This window comes from Octopus sinensis, linkage group LG4, assembly GCF_006345805.1.
Source record: "Octopus sinensis linkage group LG4, ASM634580v1, whole genome shotgun sequence".
Taxonomy (NCBI): domain Eukaryota; kingdom Metazoa; phylum Mollusca; class Cephalopoda; order Octopoda; family Octopodidae; genus Octopus; species Octopus sinensis.
The window spans coordinates 152662901-152688594 of NC_043000.1; the positions used below are offsets into that span (position 1 = coordinate 152662901).

The 25694-nt window shown below is 40.3% G+C and overlaps 1 protein-coding gene and 1 long non-coding RNA gene across 5 annotated transcripts in view; one reads left to right on the plus strand and one right to left on the minus strand.

The window, feature by feature from the left end:
* The window catches only part of LOC115210607 (DALR anticodon-binding domain-containing protein 3), a 47384-nt gene that overhangs the window by 9033 nt on the left and 12657 nt on the right, over positions 1-25694 (minus strand). The window contains exons 6-14 of one of the 4 annotated variants that reach the window (XM_036502583.1): positions 22802-22884; positions 16297-16358; positions 14122-14204; positions 12406-12538; positions 10461-10519; positions 8885-8992; positions 7349-7417; positions 5677-5820; positions 5541-5630 (exon numbers count right to left, since the gene is read on the minus strand). In XM_036502583.1, coding sequence (XP_036358476.1) covers positions 5701-5820; positions 7349-7417; positions 8885-8992; positions 10461-10519; positions 12406-12538; positions 14122-14204; positions 16297-16358; positions 22802-22884 — 717 coding nt within the window. In that variant the 3' untranslated portion in view covers positions 5541-5630; positions 5677-5700. Of the gene's footprint in view, positions 1-5540; positions 5821-7348; positions 7418-8884; positions 8993-10460; positions 10520-12405; positions 12539-14121; positions 14205-16296; positions 16359-22801; positions 22885-25694 lie in introns of those variants that run through there. The other 3 variants (XM_036502582.1, XM_036502584.1, XM_029779209.2) reach the window with 3 other exon arrangements.
* On the plus strand, positions 907-24339 carry LOC118763165. Its single transcript, XR_004998928.1, has 5 exons — positions 907-1031; positions 5099-5100; positions 7111-7116; positions 16382-16389; positions 24329-24339. It is a non-coding gene; the product is annotated as an uncharacterized LOC118763165 (long non-coding RNA).

Here is a 25694-nt window from a genome sequence, read left to right on the forward strand (position 1 = left end):
CCAATGGGATGTAATTAAATATCACAAAGATCACCCATCTCAAATGATAATGACTGCGTAAAGGTTATTGACACGAATAATTTGATTTGCTTAATTAGAGAAGGAAATTTGCGAATTAGTTTTAATGTCAAAAGAATCATCATCATCATTTAACGTCCGCTTTCCATGCTGGCATGGGTTGGACGGTTCAACTGGGGTCTGGGAAGCCAGTAGGCTGCACCAGGCTCCAGTCTGATCTGGCAGTGTTTCTACAGCTGGATGCCCTTCCTAACGCCAACCACTCCGTGAGTGTAGTGGGTACTTTTTACGTGCTATCGGCATGGAGGCCAGTCGTGCGGCGCTGGCTACGGCTACGTTCTGATGGTTCTCTTATGTACCACCGGCACTGGTATCACAGCTACAAATTCCATTGATGTTGATAGATTACGATTTTGATTTTCACTTGCCTCAACAGGTCTTTACAAGTGGAGTTTTGTGTCCCAAGAAGGGAAGGTATGCATAAGTGGGCTGGCTACATCCCAGGTGTAGGCCACGGGATTATGGCCTCACTTGTCCTGCTGGGTCTTCTCACGCACAGCATACTTCCATAGGTCTCGGTCTCTAGTTATTTCCTCGGTGAGACCTAAAGTTTGAAGGTCGTGCTTCACCACCTTGTCCCAGGTTTTCTTGGGTCTACCTCTTCCGTCAAAAGAATATACTTAATTAATTTAATTCTTTTTAACTCTCAAAGTTCCACAAGTTACGAAGTACATTCCAGAAGTGTTGAGAATTTTGTGAGGAGAGGTAGTTATAATTGTCCTGAATTATTGTAATTTTAGTATATCATTACCTGGATCAAGCCAGGGAGCTGAGGAGACTGTGAGAGACCAAGACAACAATTATTCCTGTGGTAAACTTGGCACAAGATCCAAAATGCTACCTAAAAGACTGAAAGAAATTGGAATTGAAACTCGCATTGTCGGCCTGCAGAAAAGTAGCATCATATATTCTGTAACAATCCTAAGAAAGATTCTTAAGATTTGAGGAAATTTGTCACAAAGCCTCAAGATAAAATTACCTGCTAACTAATTTAGCATGCACTAGAATAATAATAATAATAATAATAATAATAATAATAATAATAATAATAATAATATTAATAATAATAATAATGATAATAATAATAATAAAAATAATAATAATAATAATAATAATGATAATAATAATACTAATAAATAAATTAATTAATTCTTTTATCATAATAATAATAATAATAATAATAATAATCATAATAATAATAATATCATAATAATAATAATAATAATCGACTGGCTTCCGTGCCGGTGGCACGTAAAATGCACCAATCCGACCGTGGGCATTGCCAGCCTCGCCTGGCACCTGTGCAGGTGGCACGTAAAAAGCACCCACTACACTCACGGAGTGGTTGGCGTTAGGAAGGGCATCCAGCTGTAGAAACATTGCCAGATAAGACTGGAGCCTGGTGCAGCCTTCTGGCTTCCCAGATCCCCGGTCGAACCATCCAACCCATGCTAGCATGGAGAACGGACGTTAAACGATGATGATGATGATGATGATGATGATATTCCGCAGAATATTTGTTAAGTAGACTTGCTGTAAGATATGTCCCAGTGTGTAAATTCTTATGGTTTTTGGACACTAAGGTTTATGTGATGAAGTGAATCTTCGCGTAATTTGTGGTATTAACAATGTTATGTATAATGAAAGGTGCATACAAAAATCACTAGTCTACAAACAGACATTCATAGCGTTGTGCACAAGTTAACAAGCAAATTTATTATTGTAAAAATGTCGTGATGACTAAGTAAATTCAACTATGTATGCACACACGTAACCTCCTAACTAATTATTTATATAAAATACAAAAAGGGTGAAATATAATTAATTTAATAAAATTAATAAATTTCACCTAGTAGTTTTATCGGTATGGAAAATACCATATTTGGTAAGGATTATATTAATTATAATAAAGGGTTAATTGCAACAAGTTGCTCAAAACCACATACTGAAAATATTAGAAATGGCAGCTAAATAGGTCACCATTTCTCCTACTAGTAAAAAACTCTCCACAAACAAACAGAATGTGGTTTTGAACAACTTGTTGCAATTAACCCTTTATTATAATTAATATAATTATTTATATACATATATGGCAAATGAGACTTCTGCAATGTCTTACTGAGCCCCCGGTTTGCTGAACAACCTGCACAGACGGTTTTTTTTTTTCTAGTGATCCAATGTTTGCGCTGTGCGTAAGCTTACTCCCTTCATCACATCAACATTTCCCTGTACAGGAGCATGTTTTACCACACTTCACTATCAAAGTGATCGCTGACCAGATTCAAATATTAGGTTTGATCTATTTTAGTTTCCTGTACCCAGAATAGTATGACGCCATACATTTCCAAATGGAATTGAAACTCGCATTGTCGATCTGCAGAAAAGTATCATCCTGTATTCCGCAAGAATCTCAAGAAAGATTCTTGAGATTTGAGGCATAGAACAGGGTTCTGGTGGCAAGTGCTTTCCTTCTTTTTCATCCTACGATGGACCGTAAAAACCCTTGCTCAGGTCCCGTGGAAGAACTTCCACATCAACATACATATGTACATACACACAAGCATACATACGTATATCAAGTTTTGTCATAAGCTTAATGATGCTCAAGCTCAAATCATCCAGAATATTCAGCAGGCTTTTGGCAATGAAGCCATGGGCAACGCTCAGATCAAGAAGTGGTACAACTGTTTCAAACATAGCCAACGATAGGCACAGGCGTGGCTGTGTGGTAAGTAGCTTGTTTACCAACCACATGCTTCCGGGTTCAGTCCCACTGCGTGGCACCTTGGGCAAGTGTCTTCTGCTATAGCCTCGGGCCGACCAAACCCTTGTGAGTGGATCTGGTAGACGGAAACTGAAAGAAGCCTGTTGTATATATATTTATATATATATATATATATGCGTGTGTGTGTTTGTCTCCTTAGCATTGCTTGACAACCGATGCTGGTGTGCTTATGTCCCCGTTACTTAGCGGTTCGGCAAAAGAGACCGATAGAATAAGTACTGGGCTTACAAAAGAATAAGTCCCGGGGTCGAGTTGCTCGATTAAAGGCAGTGCTCCAGCATGGCCGCAGTCAAATGACTGAAACAAGTAAAAGAAAGAAAGATAAAGTTAAGCACGTTAATGACAAGCTGAATATAATCAAAATTGTAATCATACAGAAATGAATATCATAAATTAATTGCTGTGTGAATAACGAATTAATTAATAAGTCAATGATTAAATAGAGCATGTATCAATGTATGTATAGAAATACGTGATGGAAAGAATTTCGGACAAACGCACATCTGATAGGGAAGGGTAAAAAGGAGAAGAAAAAGGGACAGGGAGGCGGCGAGCTGGCAGAAACGTTAGCACGCCGGGCGAAATGCATAGCCGTGTTTCGTCTGCCGTTACGTTCTGAGTTCAAATTCCGCCGAGGTCGACTTTGCCTTTCATCCTTTCGGGGTTGATATATTAATACCAGTTACGTACTAGGGTCGATGTAATCGACTTAATCCATTTGTCTGTCCTTGTTTGTCCTCCCTGTGTTTAGCCCCTTGTGGGTAGTAGAGAAATAGGTATTTCGTCTGCCATTACGTTGAGTTCAAATTCCGCTGAGGTCAACTTTGCCTTTCATCCTTTCGAGATCAATAAATTAAGTACCAGTAACGCACTGGGGTCGATGTAATCAACTTAATCCTTCTGTCTGTGCTTGTTTGTCCCCTCTATGTTTAGCCCCTTGTGGGCAATAAAGAAATAAGAAAAAGAGTCAGAGATCTGCAAACAGAAAGATAGATGGAAAGCAAGGCACGTCATTCACAAAGCAAAATGAGAAGCCAATTGAGAAGGTTTGACGAATAGGCATGGAAGGCCGTCATCCAAGAATCCAGGAATTTGCTCATGAAGTATGGGTAAGCACAGGATTAGTGCATTCTATTTTAACGGAAAAATTGTGCACGTGTAGAGTATCAGCGTGATCGTCCCCAAGGTGCTTTCGCATGCAAATCGCTCAGGACATGCTGGGTTGTGTAAACCACAACAAAAGCTTCATGAAGACCATCATCACTGCTGATGAGACGTAGGTTTATGGTCTCTGCTCAAAGCGATTGTTCATCTTGCATGAAAACGAAAATACACGTCAGTACTCTAGGCATAACAGCTGGGAACTGAAGCAGCATATTGGCATGAAGATTTTTCACGCATGCACAGGAAGGGTGGCGTCTCCTCCTACCTAAAGGATTTTCTCCACGTGGCATTAATTTTGGCGGGAAAAAATCAAGTCGGACACTTTTTCAATGCAAAATTGTAATAACGCTCATTACAAGCTTGTGATAGAAATCCCCATCATCGTTTAACGTCCGTTTTCCATGCTAGCACGGGTTGGACGGGCTAGCACGATGTATGGATTGATGATATGTATATATATATATTTACTGATATTTAGCAGAAGTAACAGAGTAACTCAAGGGCTGACTGATTTGTGCATTGGTATTTTGTAACTCAAGTTCTGAGAGTTTTGCTTGTGTTGGCACTTTGATAAGTATCGAGGCATGAAATTCTCGGACCATGAGTCATTTTGTTACTTCGTCATCATAATTTAGCATCTGTTGTCCATGCTGGTATCTGCTGGACAGTTTGACCAGGGCTGACATACTAGAAGGCCTAATGTTTGAAGGTCATTATATATATATATATGGAATTTGTAGTTGTGATACCAGTGCCGGTGGCACGTAAGAGAACCATCCGAATGTGGCTATAGCCAGCACCTCATCGACTGGCTTCCGTGCCGGTGGCACGTAACAAACACCATCCGATCGTGGCCGTTGCCAGCCTCGCCTGGCCTCCCTGCCAGTGGCACATAACAAACACCATCTGATCGTGGCCGTTGCCAGCCTCGCCTGGCCTCCGTGCTGGTGGCATGTAAAAAGCACCATCCGAGCGTGGCCGTTCGCCAGCCTCGTCTGGCACCTGTGTCGGTGGCACGTAAAAAGCACCCACTACACTCATGGAGTGGTTGGCGTTAGGAAGGGCATCCAGATGTAGAAACACTGCCAGATCTAACTGGACTGGTGCAGCCTTTGGGCTTCCCAGAACCTAGTTGAACCGTCCAACCCATGCTAGCACGGAAAGTGGATGTTAAACGACAATGATGATGATGATGATATATACATATAAGGTTATGTGTGCTAGAACCGGAGATAGCCATTCAAATTATGGATTAAAAGATATATTGTTATATTACCATCATTGTTTTAATGTCCACTTTTCCATGCTTGCATGGGTTGGATCAAGTTTATTGAAGCAGACGATATTCTACTGCTGGGTGTGCTTCCTATCAGCAACCCTTACCTGTTTCCAAGCGAGGTAATATTTGCCAATGGCTGGACATGTTCTTGTACAAAATGGGAAACAAATGATACTTCTTGTGCATTTGGATTTACATTGTAACAAACATCAATCTTTATGTGTATATAAATATTTATTGTATAGATAAATAGACTCTCAAGCAGAGAGAGTAAGAAAGATATTTGCATACACACACACATGCAGGTTCACACACACACACACACACGCACACACACACACACATACACACACACATACACACATACACAATCTGTTGGATTTTCTGCCAAATGTTACAGTTGTGAAGCTGGTTCAATGTTGAGCAGTTGCAGGCCATTTAACATGACTTGGTGAACAGCAGTAAGAAGATGTAATCGAGCGTACATCAAAGGTAAAAGATGTCGACGTGGCTCCTGCAATAATACAGATAATAATAATAATAATAATAATAATAGTAATAATAATAATAATAATGATAATAAAAATAATAATAATAATAATAGTAACAATAATAATAGTAATAATAATGATAATAATAATAAAGATGACGATAATAGTAATAATAATAATAATAAAGATGACAATAATAATAGTAATGATAATAACAATAATAATAATAATAATAACAATAATAATAATAATAATAATAATAATAATAATAAAAAAAAAAGAAGAAGAGAGAAGAAAAAAACCCCAAATATATGGTACACTAGGCATAACAACAACGGGAACTTCCAACCTGTTGTCTCTTGAGGTCTCTGGGTGAGACTTGGAGCCAACTTGTACAAATATAAAGCAAAAGTCAAACATGTAATAATAATAATAATAATAATAATAATAATAATACTGATGCAGTACCAGGCAGAGGCTCTCAGTGCTGCTGATCTTAACTGATTGGAAGTGTTATCATGTACATTGTTTTGTCTTGGTATAAAAGATGGGCTGCAGCAAATATTCTGCTCAATAACACAGATTTTCTTGTCAGTTGTTTGACCTTAACCAGTTGACCAAGTCCCTTAGTGGCTGACGATATGTCCATCTCTGATCATGACCAGAAGTAGTGGGGGAGTATCATAGCCATGTGTTGAGAGGGATTCTTGGAGGTTTGGATAATTCACCTTCGGAAACAGGAGTGGTTCGTTCAACATCCTTAAACAACCCTTATTCAAGGACCTTTTGAGTGGGATGGGCTATTCGACCAGAAGAAAATTCTAAGTGGGCCCCACCTGCAAGGTCATGCGCTGTTTATCTTGATATGAGATCACCATGTGCATATATGGTTGTGATGCATGTGCCTAGTGTACCCTTATCTCATGGGTAGCCATGATGGGTATATTGGGCTTCGTATATTTTACCCCAGTGTCACTTTGATGGCATGCACTGCTCTCTCACTGAATAATAATAATAATAATAATAATAATAATAATAATTCTATAAAAACATTTGGAACAATACAAAAACAAACAATAGTGGGGATTTACATAAGCATATAAACAATGATGTTAAACAAAAGAATTATGACAAATCAAATTTCCCAATAGGGAAGAAAATACCACCCAGGGTAACCAAGGAAACTCACAGACCCTGAGTCATCCTGACTTGGAACCCATAAGGAAGGAGGAAGAGAGCACACCCTAAAAAAAAAAGGTGGGGATGGGATAATTAGACAGAGCTACAAAAGGCTCTGAGAGAAACAGTGCTAGTGCCACGTAAAAAACACTGAGCCCGCTCTACAGAATGGCTGGTGTTAGGAAGGGCATCCAGCTGCAAAATCTCATCCAAAACAGATACAGTAGCCTAGGGTAGTTTTTCTACTTTGCTGGCTCCTGTCATCTGTCCTACCCATGCATGCATGGAAGATGGACGCATTAAACGATGATGATAATGAAATCCCTGAGGTAGTAAACAAATTAGTGCAAGGTACAAAACAAGTATACTTACGCCAAGAACATGAACTCGACTGTAGTAGGAACTTAAGCAGTGACTTAATGACACCAAAAAACCAGTAACCTGAAGTATAAATTGGATATTTGAAGTGAAACATTTAGCTTTCATGTTTTTTCTTTCAGACGAAGCTATGGAGAGAAGACAAAATAATATTAATAATAATAATCCTTTCTACTATAGGCACAAAGCCTGAAATTTTAGGGGAGGGTGCTAGTTGATTACATTGACCCCCAGTGTTTCACTGGTACTTAATTTATTGACCTCGGAAAGATGAAAGGTAAAGTCAACCTCAGTGGAATTTGAACTCAGAGCATGAAGGCAGACAAAATACCCATAAGCATTTCTACCATCGTGCTAGCGATTCTGCCAGCTTGCCACCTCCAAAAAAAAAAAATTTTTTTTAAATAATAATAATAATAATCCTTTCTGCTAAAGGCACAAGGCCTGAAATTTTGGGGAAGGGGTCAGCCGATTAGATCAACCCCAGTGTGCAACTGGTACTTAATTTATCAACCCCGAAAAGATGAAAGGCAAAGTCGACCTCGGTGCGATTTGAACTCAGAACGTAACGGCAGACGAAATACCGCTAAGCGTTTCGTCTAGCATGCTCACTGCAGCAGCAGCAGTGAGGAGGAGGAGGAGGAGGAGGAGGAGGAGGAGGAGGAAGAGGAGGAGGAGGAGGAGGAGAAGAAGAAGAAGAAGGAGAAGAAGAAGAAGAAGAAGAAGAAGAAAAAGAAGAAGAAGAAGCCTTTCTACTATAACAGTAATTCATGAAAATAACATATTTACATACTAACAGCAAAGAATGATATCAGTATAAACCAACTTCAAGATGCCAAGCTTCAAAGTTTGAAAGTCGTTCTTATAAATCTTAAAATAGTTTATATACTACTAGCAGTATTGCCCGGCGTTGCTCGGGTTTGTAAGGGAAATAACTATATAAGCATTTTTAGAGATGTAAAGTATAATAGCCATCTCAATATGGCTAACCACAAAGGGGGGTGTTACTGTAGCTTTTTATGTTCTGAGATTTAATAATACATTTTTAGAGAGCTACTTCCCTTATATAATAGCAAAAAAAAAATGCATTAAAAATGGGAAAAAAATGATGGTAAATTTTTTTTAAATCGTAGACTCATCGTAGACATGCGCTAATACCCAGAAGGGCTCAATATGAATCACGACTATAAGATACCCGGTTTTGGTTAAACTGCACCGCAAAATGTGGGAGTAGTTAGGAATCTAAATCGTAGGAGACAGACACACAACTTGACTTTTATATATAAAGATTTGAGATTCATGATTCTTCTGAACTAGTTAGAATGACAGAACTATTGTCTGAAACTCAAAGAAGAATGAGTGCTTTCCACAAATAGGTTTATCTAATTCGGTACCATGTCCTTCAGAATTCAAATTTTGCCAAGTAGAACTTTACTATTGATATCTTTCTGACTGAGAAAGTAATTTCTATTAATACCCTGACTTGGTGTGTAAAAGAAGAATAGTTATCAAATATAATTGTTAAATTACCTTATGAGTTTGAATATTTAAATATAAACAATCTCCGATGGTAGGGACAGTGCTCTGTACTAAACTGGGGTATGGTTCCACAAAATTATAAAGAAGTGTCCATTCTTCCTGAAAGTAAAAAAAAAAACAAAACAAATAAGAAATATTGAATAAAAGATTCATGCATTTGTTTTATTATTTAAGGCATTCAAATGTGGCCGATGCCAGCGCCGCCTCGACTGGCTTCTGTGCCGGTGGCACATAAAAAGCACCATCCAAACGTGGCCGATATCAGCGCCGCCTTGACTGGCTTCTGTGCCGGTGGCACATAAAAAACACCATCCGAACGTGGCCGATACCAGCGCCGCCTTGACTGGCTTCCGTGCCGGTGGCACGTTAAAAGCACCAACCGATCGTGGCCGATGCCAGACTCCCCTGGCACCTGTGCCAGTGGCACGTAAAAAGAACCCACTACACTCTTGGAGTGGTTGGTGTTAGGAAGGGCATCCAGCTGTAGAAACTCTGCCAGATCAGACTGGAGCCTGCTGCAGCCCCTGGCTTCCCAGACCCCGGTCAAACCGTCCAACCCATGCTAGCATGGAAAACGGACGTTAAACGATGATGATGATGATGATGAAACTATGTTTGGATGATATAGCTGATATATGTAAATGAGTGGTGTTGCCAATTATACATTAAACAATAAGGTATTGTTCTGGGTCACTAGAGCAGTACTGATTTTATAGTTATACAGATATAGGTGCAGGTGTGGCTGTGTGGTAAGAAGCTTGCCTCCCAATTACATGGTTCCAGGTTCAGTCCTACTCTGTGGCACTTTGGGCAAGTGTCTTCTACCATAGCCTCAGGCTGACCAAAACTTTGTGAATGGATTTGGTAGATGGAAATTGAAAGAAGCCTGTTTTGTGTGTGTGTGTGTTTCTTTGTGCCTATGTTTGTTCCCCACAACAGCTTGACAACCAGTGTTGGTGTGTTTACATCCCCATAACTTAGCAGTTCAACAAAAGAGAAGGCTTTAAAAAAATAAGCCCTGGGGTTGATTTGTTTGACTAAAAATCCTTCAAGGCAGTGCCCTAGCAAGGCCACAGTCAAATGACGGAAACAAGTAAAAGATATACAAGGGAAGAGCTTCCTGCTGTCACTACCAGAATCTCTAGCATACACAGGGTCACATCTGTTCATGTGGATAGCCACCAATAAACTATGCAACTGACCTGGGTTAAACAATACAAAAAAGGGTAAAAACCCCTACAGTCATAAATGAAAGTTACCCGCTGAGGCACAAGTCTGCGAAAGGTTATTTAAGGAAGACCAGCAGTGGCCCGTGCATACCGGCCACCCCTCTCTACACCATTGATGTTATCCAAGAGAAAAGCAAAGGCCGATACAGCTTTGCACTAGTGACATCACAACTCATTTCTACAGCTGTGTGAACTGAAGCAACATGAAATAAAGTGTCTTGTTCAAGAACACAACACGCAGCCTGGTCTGGGAATCAAACTCAATAGCTCATGATTGTAAGCCTGACGCTCTAACTACTGAGCCATGCACCTTACTTACTTCAATAGCAATTACTTACCTCAAGTTTAAGAAGACTCATATCACACTGCGACAAGTTAGGCAGACTAGGGTAGATACCTGAAGTGGAAAATTAAAGTATGAGAAGATTGAGCACAAAATAAAAAAGCGTGTAACTTTGTCATGTTTGGCAACACATAATACAATCATCTAAATTATTTAAACATTATTCTTTCTTCTACATACATATACAGACATATACACAGACTGGCCCTTGTGCCGCATGTAAAAGCACCCACTACACTCTCAGAGTGGTTGGCGTTAGGAAGGGCATCCAGCTGTAGAAACTCTGCCAGATCAAGATTGGAGCCAGTCAAGGCGGCGCTGGTATCGGCCACGTTCGGATGGTGTTTTTTATGTGCCACCGGCACAGAAGCCAGTCAAGGCAGCGCTGATATCGGCCACGTTTGGATGGTGCTTTTTATGTGCCACCGGCACAGAAGCCATCTGGTTCGCCAGTCCTCAGTCAAACCGTCCAACCCATGCTAGCATGGAAAGCGGACGTTAAACGATGATGATGATGATGATGTATGCACACAGCAAAGGAAAGCATGGAAGAAATTAACATGTTATTGCTAAGAATGTAACACAAGAAAAATCTGAAGACCTAATCTTTAGTAATTTGAGAGTGATAATCATCATCATCAACATTTAACAAATATTTTCTATGCTGGCATGGGTCAGATGGCTTAACAGGAACTGGCAAGGTCAGGAGTTGTACCAGGTTCCTTAATCTGTATTGGCTTGGTTTCTATGGCCAGATGCCTTCCTAACAGCAACCACTTTACTGGTGCTTTTTACTAATAAAAAAATATAAATGCACCCTTTTAAAGCCTAGCTAGGCTCATGGGCCCGGTTTCCTGGTTTCTATGGCGTATGTGTTCCCCAGCTGGACGGGACGCCAGTCCATTGCAGCGTTACTCATTTTTGCCAGCTGAGTAGACTGGAGCAACGTGAAATGAAGTGTTTTGCTCAAGAACACAACACGTTGCCCGATCCAGGAATCGAAACCACAATCTTACGATCATGATGCTGACACACTAACCACTAAACCACATGCCTCCACTTTAAATAGATGCGCCCTTTTAAAGCCTAGCCAGGCTCATGGGCCCAGTTTCTATGGCGTATGTGTTCCCCAGCAGGACGGGACGCCAGTCCATCACAGCGTTACTCATTTTTGCCAGCTGAGTGGACTGGAGCAACATGAAATGAAGTGTTTTGCTCAAGAAGACAACACATTGCCCAGTCCAGGAATCGAAACCACAATCTTACGATCATGATGCTGACACCTTAACCACTAAGCCACACACCTCCACACTTTTTACTAATGGTAATAATTATTTCGTATAGAAGCACAAGGACAGAAATTTTGGGCAAGGGAACAACGAATTATATCAACTGTAGTATCTTGACTGATGGTGCACTATCTTAACTTGACTGCTTCTCTATATTTATCAAACTAAATACCGTAAGGCATTTAGTTCTGCCAATCCACTCTTTTACTTGTTTCAGTCATTTGACTGTGGCCATGCTGGAGCACCGCCTTTAATCAAGCAACTCGACCCTGGGACTTATTCTTTTGTAAGCCCAGTACTTATTCTATCGGTCTATTTTGCCGAACCGCTATGTAACGGGGACATAAACACACCAGCATCGGTTGTCAAGCAATGCTAGGGGGACAAACACAGACATGCAAACACACACACACATATATATACATATATACATATATACAAGGGGCTTCTTTTCAGTTTCCGTCTACCAAATCCACTCACAAGGCTTTGGTCTGCCCGAGGCTATGGTAGAAGACACTTGCCCAAGGTGCCATGCAGTGGGATTGAACCCGGAACCATGTGGTTGGTAAACAAGCTACTTACCACACACCCACTCCTGCGCCACTGTTAATGATAAACGACAACAACAGCAACAAAAATAATAATGCTCACCGTTTTTAACATCTTCGTCAAATTTCCGAAAAAGCATTGCTAGACGAGCACAATTATACATGACAAAAGGGCCACCACAATTGTCAACATGATCTTCCATATTTTTGGACGTATCAGACAGGTCTAACTTGAGCTGTTGAGAGAAAATATAATTTCTTCATCTTAGATTATGTTATCGTGTATAATGTGTCTTTTAGAAGATTTGAAATTGTTGTTTGATATGTTAGACTGAAGTGGTGCAGAAGGGCACTTGGAATTTTACTTTGCAGGCCCTTTTAGACTAGTGAGGTCAAATCTTACAGATTGTATTCTTCAAGATTAATAGGTGTAGGTATGACAGTATAACTATGGAGTGTGTTTTCTACTGTGCAATTTTGAGTTCTTGAGTTTTATCTCACTGTATGACATCTTGGGCAAGTTTCTTATTACAGCCTCAAGCTGAGTTTAATTGGTAGACAAAGACTGTACGGAAGCCCATAGTGTGTGTGTGTTTATGTAAGAGAGAGAGAGAGAGAGAGAGAGAGCGCATGTGAGGGTTAATACATGTGCAACTTGAAGAATGTTGACATTCCATGAAAGAAAAAATGAGGCAGAGGTTTAACCCTTTAGTGTTCAGATTATTCTATCAAGCATAATGCTTATTGATTCACATTAATTTGAATTAATCATGCATTATCTCATACCTTCAAGATCTTGATGGTGTAATTACTCAATGTAGAATAACATAGTAGGGTAGGTGTGAGAGCCTGGATCTGGTCAGTTTGAACATAAAACAGATTAAATATTTTGGCCGGATATGGCCGGTTTAAATACTAAAGGGTTAAAAAGTGTTTTCTACTACAGCCCCAGGCCAACCAAAGCCTTTTGAGTGCATTTGGTAGATGGAAGCTATATGGAAGCCCATCGTGTGTGAGTAAGTGAAAATGTGTATGTGTTTGTGTCTTGTTTTGACATGGCATGGTTGTTGTAAATGAATGCCACTGTCATACAAACGGTATTATTCATTTCCAGTATATTCTGTGAAAATGTGCCTGACCATGGAGATATACTATAGACAGGGGTTGGCAACAGGAAAGATACTTGGCCTTAGAAAACCTGTCTCAATGACATCTGTCCAACCCATGCAAGCATGGAAAGCAATAAAGACAGCAATGGCCACATGGTGTATCATCCATGTGTTCATACCATCGTGTCCACATCTTTTGATTATATCAACTGATCCCTTTCGCACCCTGGCACTCTCTCAGGCCATTTGTGAACCAATATTACCTTTCAAATGGACCATTTTGAGTTGTTACTCTCCAGCCTTGGCTGTCTTATTACCATTCTGTATCTTATATTCTTTACATAGGCTTCCTACCATCTGCCTTTTGCCTGAGCAGAAATTTGTTGCTGTTGTTTAGGCCCAGATCAACTCCAATCAAACAGACCTATGACTGAAGGCATTCCAGCCATGACAAGCTTGTCTGTATCTCAAGAACTACAATATCTAATGTATCCTCCCACTTTTTATGGAAGGTTGTGATTTGGGGGATGTTTGGCTGTTATTTCTTGCAAGCCAAGTTGCTGTGTTAAAGTCTCCCTCATTGCCAAAAATGATAATTGCTGCACTGAAGATCTGTCTAAATCATAACAGATTAAAAACAAAAAAAATCTAGATATTTTAAGCTAAGGATTATTATGATAAAAAGGGCCGTATTATAAAGTTATTCTTACTGGGTTACGGCAGTTAGTGCTGAGAATTTCGAATTTCATGCAAGCTTCAGTCAGATTCTTTATCATGTGGTCCCATTCAATGCCTGTAAATTAAGGGAAAAAATGAGTAACAAGTAAGAAATTATAAAAGAATGAAAGCAATGTGTTTAATTTCATTGTATCTTGCAGCAGAATATTAAATGCAACCATAGAGTAAATGGTTGGCATAAACAATAAAATGTTGGACTATTTTTTTAAACATGAAAGTCATTCTTTTATTTTGCATTCTCATCCTGCTAGTGATTTATTGGAGTCCATTTTAATACATTCATTCCTTTTACCAAAGGTCCTTATATTCTCTCTCTTTCTCTCATCCGTGCTAGTGGAGTGCTAAAAACACCATCTGAGATACCAGTGCCGGTGGCACGTAAGAGAACCGTCCGAACGTGGCCGTTGCCAGCGCCACCCCGACTGGCCTCCGTGCCAGTGGCACGGAAAAAGCACCATCCTATCGTGGCCGTTTGCCAGCCTCGCCTGGCACCTGTGCGGGTGGCACATAAAAAGCACCCACTACACTCATGGAGTGGTTGGCGTTAGGAAGGGCATCCAGCTGTAGAAACACTGCCAGATCAGACTGGGCCTGGCGCAGCCTTCTGGCTTCCCAGACCCCAGTTGAACTGTCCAACCCATGCCAGCATGGAAAACGGATGTTAAACGATGATGATGAGCGTGATCATTGCTCATTCGTGCTAGTGGAGTGGTAAGAGCATCATCCAAGCAGCTAACTGGCTTCTGTGCCGGTGGCACGTAAAAAGCACCATTCGAGCGTGATCATTACCAGCATCACCTTACTGGCACTTGTGCTGGTGGCACGTGAAAAAACACTCGAGCAAGGTTGTTGCCAGTGCCACTGGACTAGCTCCTGTGCTGGTGGCTCATAAAATACACCATTTGTGCATGGCCATTGCCTGTACCGCCTGACTGGCCCTCATGCCGGTGGCACGTAAAAACACCCACTACACTCTCGGAGTGATTGATGTTAGGAAGGGCATCCAGCTGTAGAAACTCTGCCAGATCAAGATTGGAGCCTGGTGTAGCCATCTGGTTCACCAGTCTTCAGTCAAATCGTCCAACCCATGCTAGCATGGAAAGCGGACGTTAAATGATGATTATGATGATGATATTTATATATAGTTAAAGAAAACAGATGATGAAGACAGGTGAAGCAACAAGGAGGTGAAAGGGGGCAAGTGAGTGTGTCATACAGTCTAATATAGCATCAGTGGTGCTTTTCCTTAGTACAAATCCAAACTGCATCTTGTCTAAACTAACTCTCTTCCTAATTAGCTGGGCTATGACGATCTCCGTGACTTTCATTATCTGATCCCATAACTTGATACCACTGTAATTATTCCTAGCTAATGCATCACCTTTACCTTTGTAGCAGTTGACTATGGTGCTGCTACACCAGTCATTGGGTACGACTCCTTCATGTATCACCTGATTGACTATACGGATGACTAGACTATAGCTGACACTGCCAGATATTTTAAGCATCTCTGCGGTGATTCCTGATGGGCCAGGGGCTTTCCCTGTCTTCATACTCTTCATTGCTTTATCTACCAAGGTACTGTCAATTTGGATAGCTGGTCCCTCTGTTGGGTTGACATTTGGCAGACTCACTTTCTCCCATTCCTTCTCTTCATTTAGCAACCTTTCATAGTGGCATCTCCAAGTCTCTGTCTTTGCAGCAAAAGAGAAATCATTTCGATATCTTTTCCTTGAGTTACACGAACCCTAGATCTGCAGTGGTACTCTAATGACCTAATTGGGTTACAGGATGAACCTTCATTAATTAACGACATTAGAGGAGGAAACTGAAACCGTATTTAACATGCCTAACAGAAAAGCTGTTATCTATTACTGTCATAGATAAATGTGTGTGTGTGGGGGGGGGGTGTATGTTTGAGGGGAGAGAGAGAGTGGGGAAGGGAATTTTTGTAAATCTATAAAAGTGGATTGAATAGAAAATAGCTGTTATATAAATGGAAATGATTCTGTTATGATAAAGCACAAAAGCCCTTAATAATTGGAAATACTGAAAAATTAATTTTACCCCCTCTCTTAACAAAATATAACATAGGAAAGAAAATAATTGACAAAAAAGAAAAGAAAAAAGGTACTAATTCAACTAACCTTTGCTCACATCATCCCCATATTTCAATGCTGCAGCATTTTCCATCTGTAGCTTTCGAAGCCTAAATTCAACACCAAATAACAGTAAAAGTCGTAAAAGGGAACTGGAGAGGTTTCATGGACAAATATAAAACTTCTGTTCTCTGGGGTTTTTTTTTTTATTTCTCAAGAATGTTATACCTTTTGTCAATATATAATAGTGAAAAACAAAATACACACACGCACACACATACACAAACTATCTGCGCTATCTGTGACGATTTCATCTCAATCGAAGGAGAGGGGCTTTCTCCGTCCGGGTTGCGGATCCGTGGAACAAGCTGCCGGACGAGATGGTGAAGATGCCGACGAACGCTCGGTTCAAAGTCTCCCTTGACCACAAGTGGCCTGAACTCTTTGCATGAACACCACCCTGTACATAACTCCATGTCCCCCTACATGGCCTTGCTTTTTTGCTTTTTAAGCCAAAAAATTAACTAACTAATTAACTAACTAACTAACAAACAAACAATGACAATGATGACGCCGCTGCTGCTACTGCTGCCGCCACCACCATCAATTGCTGTCTACTTTCCCATGCATGTATCAGCCAGATAAAATTTGTAGAAGGAGATTTTTCTACACCTGAATATCCATCATGTCGCTAACCTTCCCTGATTTCCAGGCAAGGTAATATTTCCTTATGGCCAAAACATTACTTGTTAGTTAGTTAATTTTTTGGCTTAAAAAGCAAAAAAGCAAGGCCATGTAGGGGGACATGGAGTTATGTACAGGGTGGTGTTCATGTAAAGAGTTCAGGCCACTTGAGGTCAAGGGAGACTTTGAACCGAGCGGTCGTCGGCATCTTCACTATATCTCGTCCGGCAGCTTATTCCACGGATCCGCAACCCGGACGGAGAAAGCCCCTCTCCTTCGATTGAGATTGTGTGACAGTGAAGCTTATTTACAACTACCAACTGATGTTAAGATAAGGGTACACACACACACACACACACACACACTTATTTCTTTGTACTATATTTCCTATTTTCAAGTACATGCATAAATATACACCCATAACAACTAAAGAAATATCTACTTACACACATACACATTAATACATACATATGTATGTATCATCATCGTTTAACGTCTGTTTTCCATGCTAGCATGGGTTGGACGGTTCTACTGGGGTCTGTGAAGCCAGAAGGCTTCATCAGGCCCAGTCAAATCTGGCAGTGTTTCTACGGCTGGATGCCCTTCCTAACGCCAACCACTCCGTGAGTGTAGTGGGTGCTTTTTACGTGCCACCCGCACAGGTGCCAGACAGAGCTGGCAAACGGCCACGAACGGATGGTGCTTTTTACGTGCCACCCGCACTGGTGCCAGACAGAGCTGGCAAATGGCCACGAACGGATGGTGCTTTTTATGTGCCACCGGCACGAGGGCCAGGCGAGGCTGGCAACGGACACGAAACGGGGCGGTGCTGGCAACGGTCGCGAAACGGAAAGTTCTCTTACATGCCACCGGCACTGGTAACACATCTGCAATATAAAGGTATTAACATAACAAAACATTATTTCCAACTGATGTGCATATCTTCTTAGAAAGATTAAATTGGAATGTATATGATTGACACACAAACACACACACATTAAATAATAGATCCAATATAATTGGGTAAGGTAATCAAAGAGAATAAGGATAATCGAAGGGAAATAAAATCTGAGCTAGGTGAAAAATCCAGGAGTATAGCTTTAAGCTATACGTAAACAAACTAGTGGAGATGCGAATACATAGGGCTTAAGTTGCCAGTTATTTCTGCTTAATTCACTCTGATTCGTTTCACACTCACTGTTGACAGTCTTTTGTTTTCCTTCTCCTATCGGAAGTTTTCTTTGTTTTGCTGCTAGCCTGCCTGAAGGAATCTCTGACAACCAGACTTAACGGGGCCAAATTGAATTGATCAACTCCCATGGGTGATGCTGGGAATCTGTACCACCCCAAAAGAAAATCTCAACACTTACACCGCAGAAATTGTGTATGGTGCTCCCCTCACAGTGCCAGGAGAGCTCCTTCCAAATATAAAGTCATACCTGTATGCCAACATGTCTCTTTCTCCTTATTCCAGCCACAACCATTAATTCAAGGTCCATGTGGCGAGAATGGATGTGGATAGCAGTGTGAAAAAGTGCCACACCCTAGCGGTTGAGGGAACCTGTGGAAGAGTTAGATCCAGGAAGACCTGGGATGAGGTGGTGAAGCATGACCTTCGAACATTGGGCCTGATCCAGACAATGGCTAGTGACCGTGGCCTTTGGAAATATGCTGTGCTTGAGAAGACTCGGCAAACTCAAGTGAGACATTGTGTCCTATGCCAGGGGTGTAACCAGCCCACTTTATGCGTACCTTTCCTTCATTGGACACTAAACTCTGCTTGCGAAGACCTCTTGAGGCAAGTGAAATCGATATCAATTTTGATGATTGGCATCCGTGCTAGTGGAGTACTAAGAGCAACATCTAAGTGTGATTGTTGCCAGAGCAGCTAACTGGCTTCTGTGCCAGTGGCACGTAAAAAGCACCATTCAAGTGTGATTGTTACCTGCATCACCTTACTGGCACTTGTGCTGGTGGCATGTGAAAAAACAGGTGACACATAAAAAGAACCATTTGAGCATGGCCATTGCCAGTACCGCATGACTGGCCCTCATGCCGGTGGCATGTAAAAGCACCCACTACATTCTCGGAGTGGTTGGCGTTAGGAAGGGCATCCAGCTGTAGAAACTCTGCCAGATCAGATTGGAGTCTGGTGCAGCCATCTGGTTCGCCAGTCCTCAGTCAAATCGTCCAACCCATGCTAGCATGGAAAGCAGACATTAAACGATGATGATGATGATGCACCCTGTACCTACATTATGTATTTCCACTCCACTCCCAAACTGCTTAACAATTTACAGCTAGCTCAGAGTTTTCATTCACAAATGCCTGACAGAGTTCAATCCAGATACATTGACCAAATTCTTTCACCCTTGATTGCTACTGTCTACTTTCATGTCTATGGAACCAATTATATTCATCATATTCATCATTTAATTCCTCTTTCTCTCTCAACTCCTGTTCACTATAGGCATCAAATTACCCGACATTGACGTCCCTCACAATGATGATAAATACTTTCTCAATTATAACACCACTTCTGCATTTGGTATCTCTACTACTACACTATTCTCGTCTAACTGGGGTGGTTATGGCAACAAGGATAGATCCCCACTACATACACTGAACACCAAATTTTCAGTCAATTCATCAAATTCCTTCATCTCTGCAGCCTTGATCCTGACTTGAAACCTGGTCTTGATGCACTGCCAGACACTTCAAATGACATAGATACTCACTTGTCATTGTCTAAGTCATTCGTACCAATACTTGTAATATTGATTGCTCTTTCTTCCTCTCGTACCAATACCTGTAATATTGATTGCTCTTTCTTCCTCTCGTTCCACACCTGCTCCACCCAATATATTGACAACAGTAACAACAACAATAAAAGTAATATTTTCCCATAGCTGACATGTTTTACATGGAAGACAGGAAACAATCAATTATATGATGACAATGCATATTTACAACCATCAGGGTGTGTAGACACAAGGGTATACACACCCACACGAATATATATAAATGCACACGCACACACACATATATATATACTCTTTACTCTTTTAATTGTTTCATTCATTTGACTGCGGCCATGCCGGAGCACCGCCTTTAATCGAGCAACTCGACCCCGGGACTTATTCTTTTGTAAGCCCAGTACTTATTCTATTGGTCTCTTTTGCCGAACCGCTAAGTGGACGTAAACACACCAGCATCGGTTGTCAAGCAATGCTAGGGGGACAAACACAGACACACAAACACACACACACACATACATATATATATACGATGGGCTTCTTTCAGTTTCCGTCTACCAAATCCACTCACAAGGCTTTGGTCGGCCCGAGGCTATAGTAGAAGGCACTTGCCCAACTGCCACGCAGTGGGACTGAACCCGGAACCATGTGGTTGGTAAACAAGCTACTTATCACACAGCCACTCCTGTGGCTAGATATTAGATATGAGGCTTCTTTCAGTTTGTGTCGACCAAATCTACTCAAAAGGCTTTAGTCAACTCTGGGTTATAGAACACAGTCAAACACATCTGTATGCATGCAAAATGTAGAGTGGTGTGTGCATATGCCTAAGTGAATCTGCACTGGGTTACAAAGAGCAAAGTCACTGTTTGTAACTGGCTGCAACTGGTCACATTTGTTGACAATATTTGTCAACAAATCATCCACTAGAATAAAATATAAAAAAAACCCCCAAAAACAGGTAAGGGTCAGCAACAGTAACAGTATGTGATCATCAAAATCCTACCACTAAAGGCGGCGAGTTGGCAGAAACGTTAGCGCACCGGGTGAAATGCTCAGCGGTATTTCGTCTGTCGATACGTTTTGAGTTCAAATTCCGCCGAGGTCGACTTTGCCTCTCATCCTTTTGGGGTTGATTAAATAAGTACCAGTTATGCACTGGAATCGATTTAATCTGTTTGTGTGTCCTTGTTTGTCCCCTTTGTGTGTAGCCCCTTGTGGGCAGTAAAGGAATAAAAATCCTACCACTGATATTTCTCTATCTAACCTATGCCAGCATGCAAAAATGGATGAAATGAACACCATTTTTGTGGGTATATGTCTAGGTGTACATGTAACGAAGTCACACTTTACATAATTATTAATTCTTGTTTTAAAGCAAGTTTGATGTCTTGGAGGTATATTTACATGGTTAACCCTTTAGCATTTAAATCAGTCATATCTGGCCAAAATATTCTACTAATTTTAAGTCCAAAATGGCCAGATCCAGCCTCTTAAACTTATGCTACAATGTCAAAAGGTTGCAAGATGCAACGAAAATTTTAGGAAAATAAAAATAAGAAAAAAGTGGAAATTTTACCGGTGAGTGTATTACATTATAAGGCACAAAAAGAAATGACTCTCCCCAGACACAACAGAATATGCTTCAACACACGAACTCACATAAAGAATCTTGCAAACCAAATCCAAAAACGAAATATAAATCATACAATTGAAATCTTGAAACTATAAGAGATAATCTATGATTAATTCAAAACAATGTGAATAAATAAGCATTATGTTTGACAGAGTAATCTGAACGTTAAAGGGTTAATTGTAAGTGTAACCACAAGAATATGATTTAAAACATTTTACAGGGATTGAAGAAGTGAAATAGTAAAATGGAATACTATACTCTCTCTTTACTCTTTTACTTGTTTCAGTCATTTGACTGCGGCCATGCTGGAGCACCGCCTTTTAGTCGAGCAAATCGACCCCGGGACTTATTCTTTTGTAAGCCCAGTACTTATTCTATCGGTCTCTTTTGCCGAACCGCTAAGTGACGGGGACGTAAACACACCAGCATCGGTTGTCAAGCAATGCTAGGGAGACAAACACAGACACACAAACACATACATATATATATATATATATACGACAGGCTTCTTTCAGTTTCCATCTACCAGATCCACTCACAAGGCATTGGTCGGCCCGGGGCTATAGCAGAAGACACTTGCCCAAGATGCCACGCAGTGGGACTGAACCCGGAACCATGTGGTTGGTTAGCAAGCTACTTACCACACAGCCACTCCTGCGCCTATGTATTTGATCTTTAGTTCAAAAGTCTTATCTTTAAATTCAAATTTGCTGTGTATTTGGACAGTACACTAAATTCTTTGAGACTTGCTTCATCAAGATGTCAGGAATACGCACAAGGGTATTTAGGCATGCTGCCTAAGATATATGGGGCAAGATTTCTCTCTTTTCAATGTAAGATATGAAACTGAAGCCTAGTACCAGAAGTTTAGAACCTGTTTAACCCTTTCGTTATCAACCCGGCTGAAACCGGCTCTGGCTCTTTAGTATAAATGTCATAAGTTTTGAATTCAAATCTTCAACCAAACGTTAGTCACAATTTATGTTCCTAACACTAGCTTAATGATAACGATGTTATTTTACTAAATTCTTTGTTATATTTAAAATAATTGGAAGAAACACAGAGCATCTCAAAATAAATACAGTAACGAAAGGGTTAAGTATTTAGCAGACACATTTTACATTTATCAATCGTCAAGGCTTACACATACTGGCTTATTACACTTGTATATAGACAATAGTAGAATGTGTTTACTCTATGTTTCAGTAATTAACAATATAAAAAGTGTGAAGTTTGTATAGTATGATGGATATTTTATATATCAATGCAGATAATGAGGCATAATCAGTATGATTCATTATCAGCACAAAGCATAAAACAGTTGATTAAAACAAATTAACATTGACATAAACTTTTGTAAGCAAAGCACAAAGATATATGCAGATTTGTCCATCTGTAACAGAGTTAAAACAACAAAGCTCAATAATATTCATAAACATAATAAATAGCTGACACATAAATGTGTGTATGTGTATACCTGACGTATTCTTCAGCTGTTACGCAATCAATAGGTTCTTTGGGAGATTTTCTCTTGGTGGTACCACCAAACACAACCTGTGCCTTTTGGGGAAAAATAAAATCATTTAAATTATATTGAATTTTATTTACATTTCGGGGATAAATTGATCTGTTGAGAAGGAGATGAAATGAGACTGTGACTAATTCAAGGACATAGGAAATGTTAGTGGGAGTGGCTGTGTGGTAAGTAGCTTGTTTACCAACCACATGGTTCCGGGTTCAGTCCCACTGCGCGGCACCTTGGGCAAGTGTCTTCTACTATAGCCTCGGGCCGACCAAAGCCTTGTGAGTGGATTTGGTAGACGGAAACTGAAAGAAGCCTGTCGTATATATGTATATATATATATGTGTGTGTGTCTGTGTTTGTCCCCCTAGCGTTGCTTGACAACCGATGCTGGTGTGTTTATGTCCCCATTACTTAGCGGTTCGGCAAAAGAGACCGACAGAATAAGTACTGGGCTTACAAAGAATAAGTCCTGGGGTCGAGATGCTCGATTAAAGGCAGTGCACCAGCATGGCCGCAGTCAAATGACTGAAACAAGTAAAAGAGTAAAAGAGTAAAGAGTAACAAATAGGATTGTTGTTGCTGTTTCATTCCAGATCAGCTCAGATTAAACAAGTGATCTAGGAATGACCATCCCAACTTTTTCAGACACAGTGTATTTAGGACTACATTATTTAGTTTGCCCTTGTTTTAAGCTAACAGAATGTGATTTGAGGAGATTTGGCTATTGTTTCAAACAAATTAAGTAGCTATGAAGAAGATCTGTCACTGGTTTGAAGCATGGAACAAACTGCCGGCATCAGTTGTTAGTTGTCGGAGCACTAAATCCTTCAAAACTTCCATGCTTCCTGAGATTCGCCAACACCACACCTGATTTTCTCTCCTCCATACACACACAAGCATGTATCTGACTCATGCATTGTTCGCTTTCCAGACATTTGTACACTACTGCATATACTTTATACGCACTTTCTGACAAGTTGTGGTGCACTTGAGCACTGTATGCAATAATTTCATTATCATTATTAATTAGGACTCAAAATGAAAAGTGGGTTCAGTTTTTCTAAATTCTTACTTCACCACTATAGAGCACATTAAATATACATTGGGAGATAAACTGACCTCATTATATAACTAAATCAAAGTGGTGCTGGATCACCAACTGAAAAGTTAAAAATTCATATGCTTTGAGCAAACATCACAAAGTACAATAAGTAAGTTTGGAAAATCGACAAGTATTTAGTCCTACCCATGCAACCATGGAAAATGGATGTTAAACAATGATGATGATTTTGTTAACTCACAGGCAACAGTTTATATCTAGAGTAGATATATTACATAAGTTGGGTACTCCAATAGCTACACAACTATGATACAAAATTATTTTACTAACTGGATATTTTGTCTCATAAATCCATGAGGAATAAACAGGAAAATCAATCTTGGAGTTGAACATGAAATGCAGAAGCATGAATTAAGTAGACAATAACTCTACTGTTTCTGCCAATTCATTAAAATTTGTCCGCTTCACAATGAAGAACAAACATTTTCTTAATTGAATAAACATCAACAGGATATATATTTTCTTAGATACTCTTTTATTCTTTTACTTGTTTCAGTCATTTGACTGTGGCCATGCTGGAGCACTGCCTTTAGTCGAGCTAATCAACCTCAGGACTTATTCTTTGTAAGCCTAGTACTTATTCTATCGGTCTCCTTTGTCGAACCGCTAGTTACGGGGACGTAAACACACCAGCATCGGTTGTCAAGCGATGTTGGGGGGACAAACGCAGACACACAAACATATACACACACGTACATATATATACATATATAATTTATTTTTTTATTTTTATTCTTATCTAGTTTCAGCTCATGAGCTGTGGCCATGCTGGGGCACCGCCATTAATAAAGTCAATCATCGTCCCTGGGTGGGCTTCTTTCACTTTCTGTCTACCAAATCCACTCACAAGGCTTTGGTCGGCCTGAGGCTATAGTAGAAGACACTTGCCCAAGGTGCCACGCAGTGGGACTGATCCCAGAACCATGTGGTTGGTAAGCCAGTTACTTACCGCACAGCCACTCCTACGCCTTATGACAACTTAATCTTAATTCAACATAGAATAAACAATTAGGAATTAAGATACATTCATCTTCATCATCACTGTTTAACATCTGTCTTCCATGTTGGCATGCGTTGGACTGTTAGTCAGGATTCAATGAACCAAAGAACTATGTTGAGCTCCATTGTTTACTGTGGCATGGTTTCTATGGCTGGATGCCCTTCCTAATGCCAACCACTTTACAGAGTGTACTGGGTGCTTGTTTTTTTTTTTTTCTTGTGACACAAGCATTAGTAAATTTGTTAAGTAACTTGAAAGACAAAGGAAAAGGAGAAAACTCCTTCACTGAATAGGGTTGTAGCAGGGTGAGGGGTTGCTCTATGCCAGGTGTTTTGCTATGTAAAAGATACATGGCAATCCAAAATTATATAACAGTGGTTGATGAGGTGTCAGAGGGTCCTCTCAAGGTACAAGAAGTTTAAAAGAGAATACAGACTGAGGAACAGGAAAGGTGGGTGGATAAGTTCATAAGAGTGAGCAGAAAGTGACAAATGGTTATAAAGGGAGGTAGAAGTGAATGTAGAGAATGATGTACAAGGGTAGTGGTGTGGTCGATGGTAAATATGAGCATAGGAGAGAAAGTAAAAGAGATAACTAAGGAAGGAGAACGTGATAAATGACTGTTCAGGAAAGATGGGGAACAGCATTATGATAAACTTGTGGATCATCATCATCATCATCATCGTTTAACGTCTGCTTTCCATGCTGGCATGGGTTGGACGATT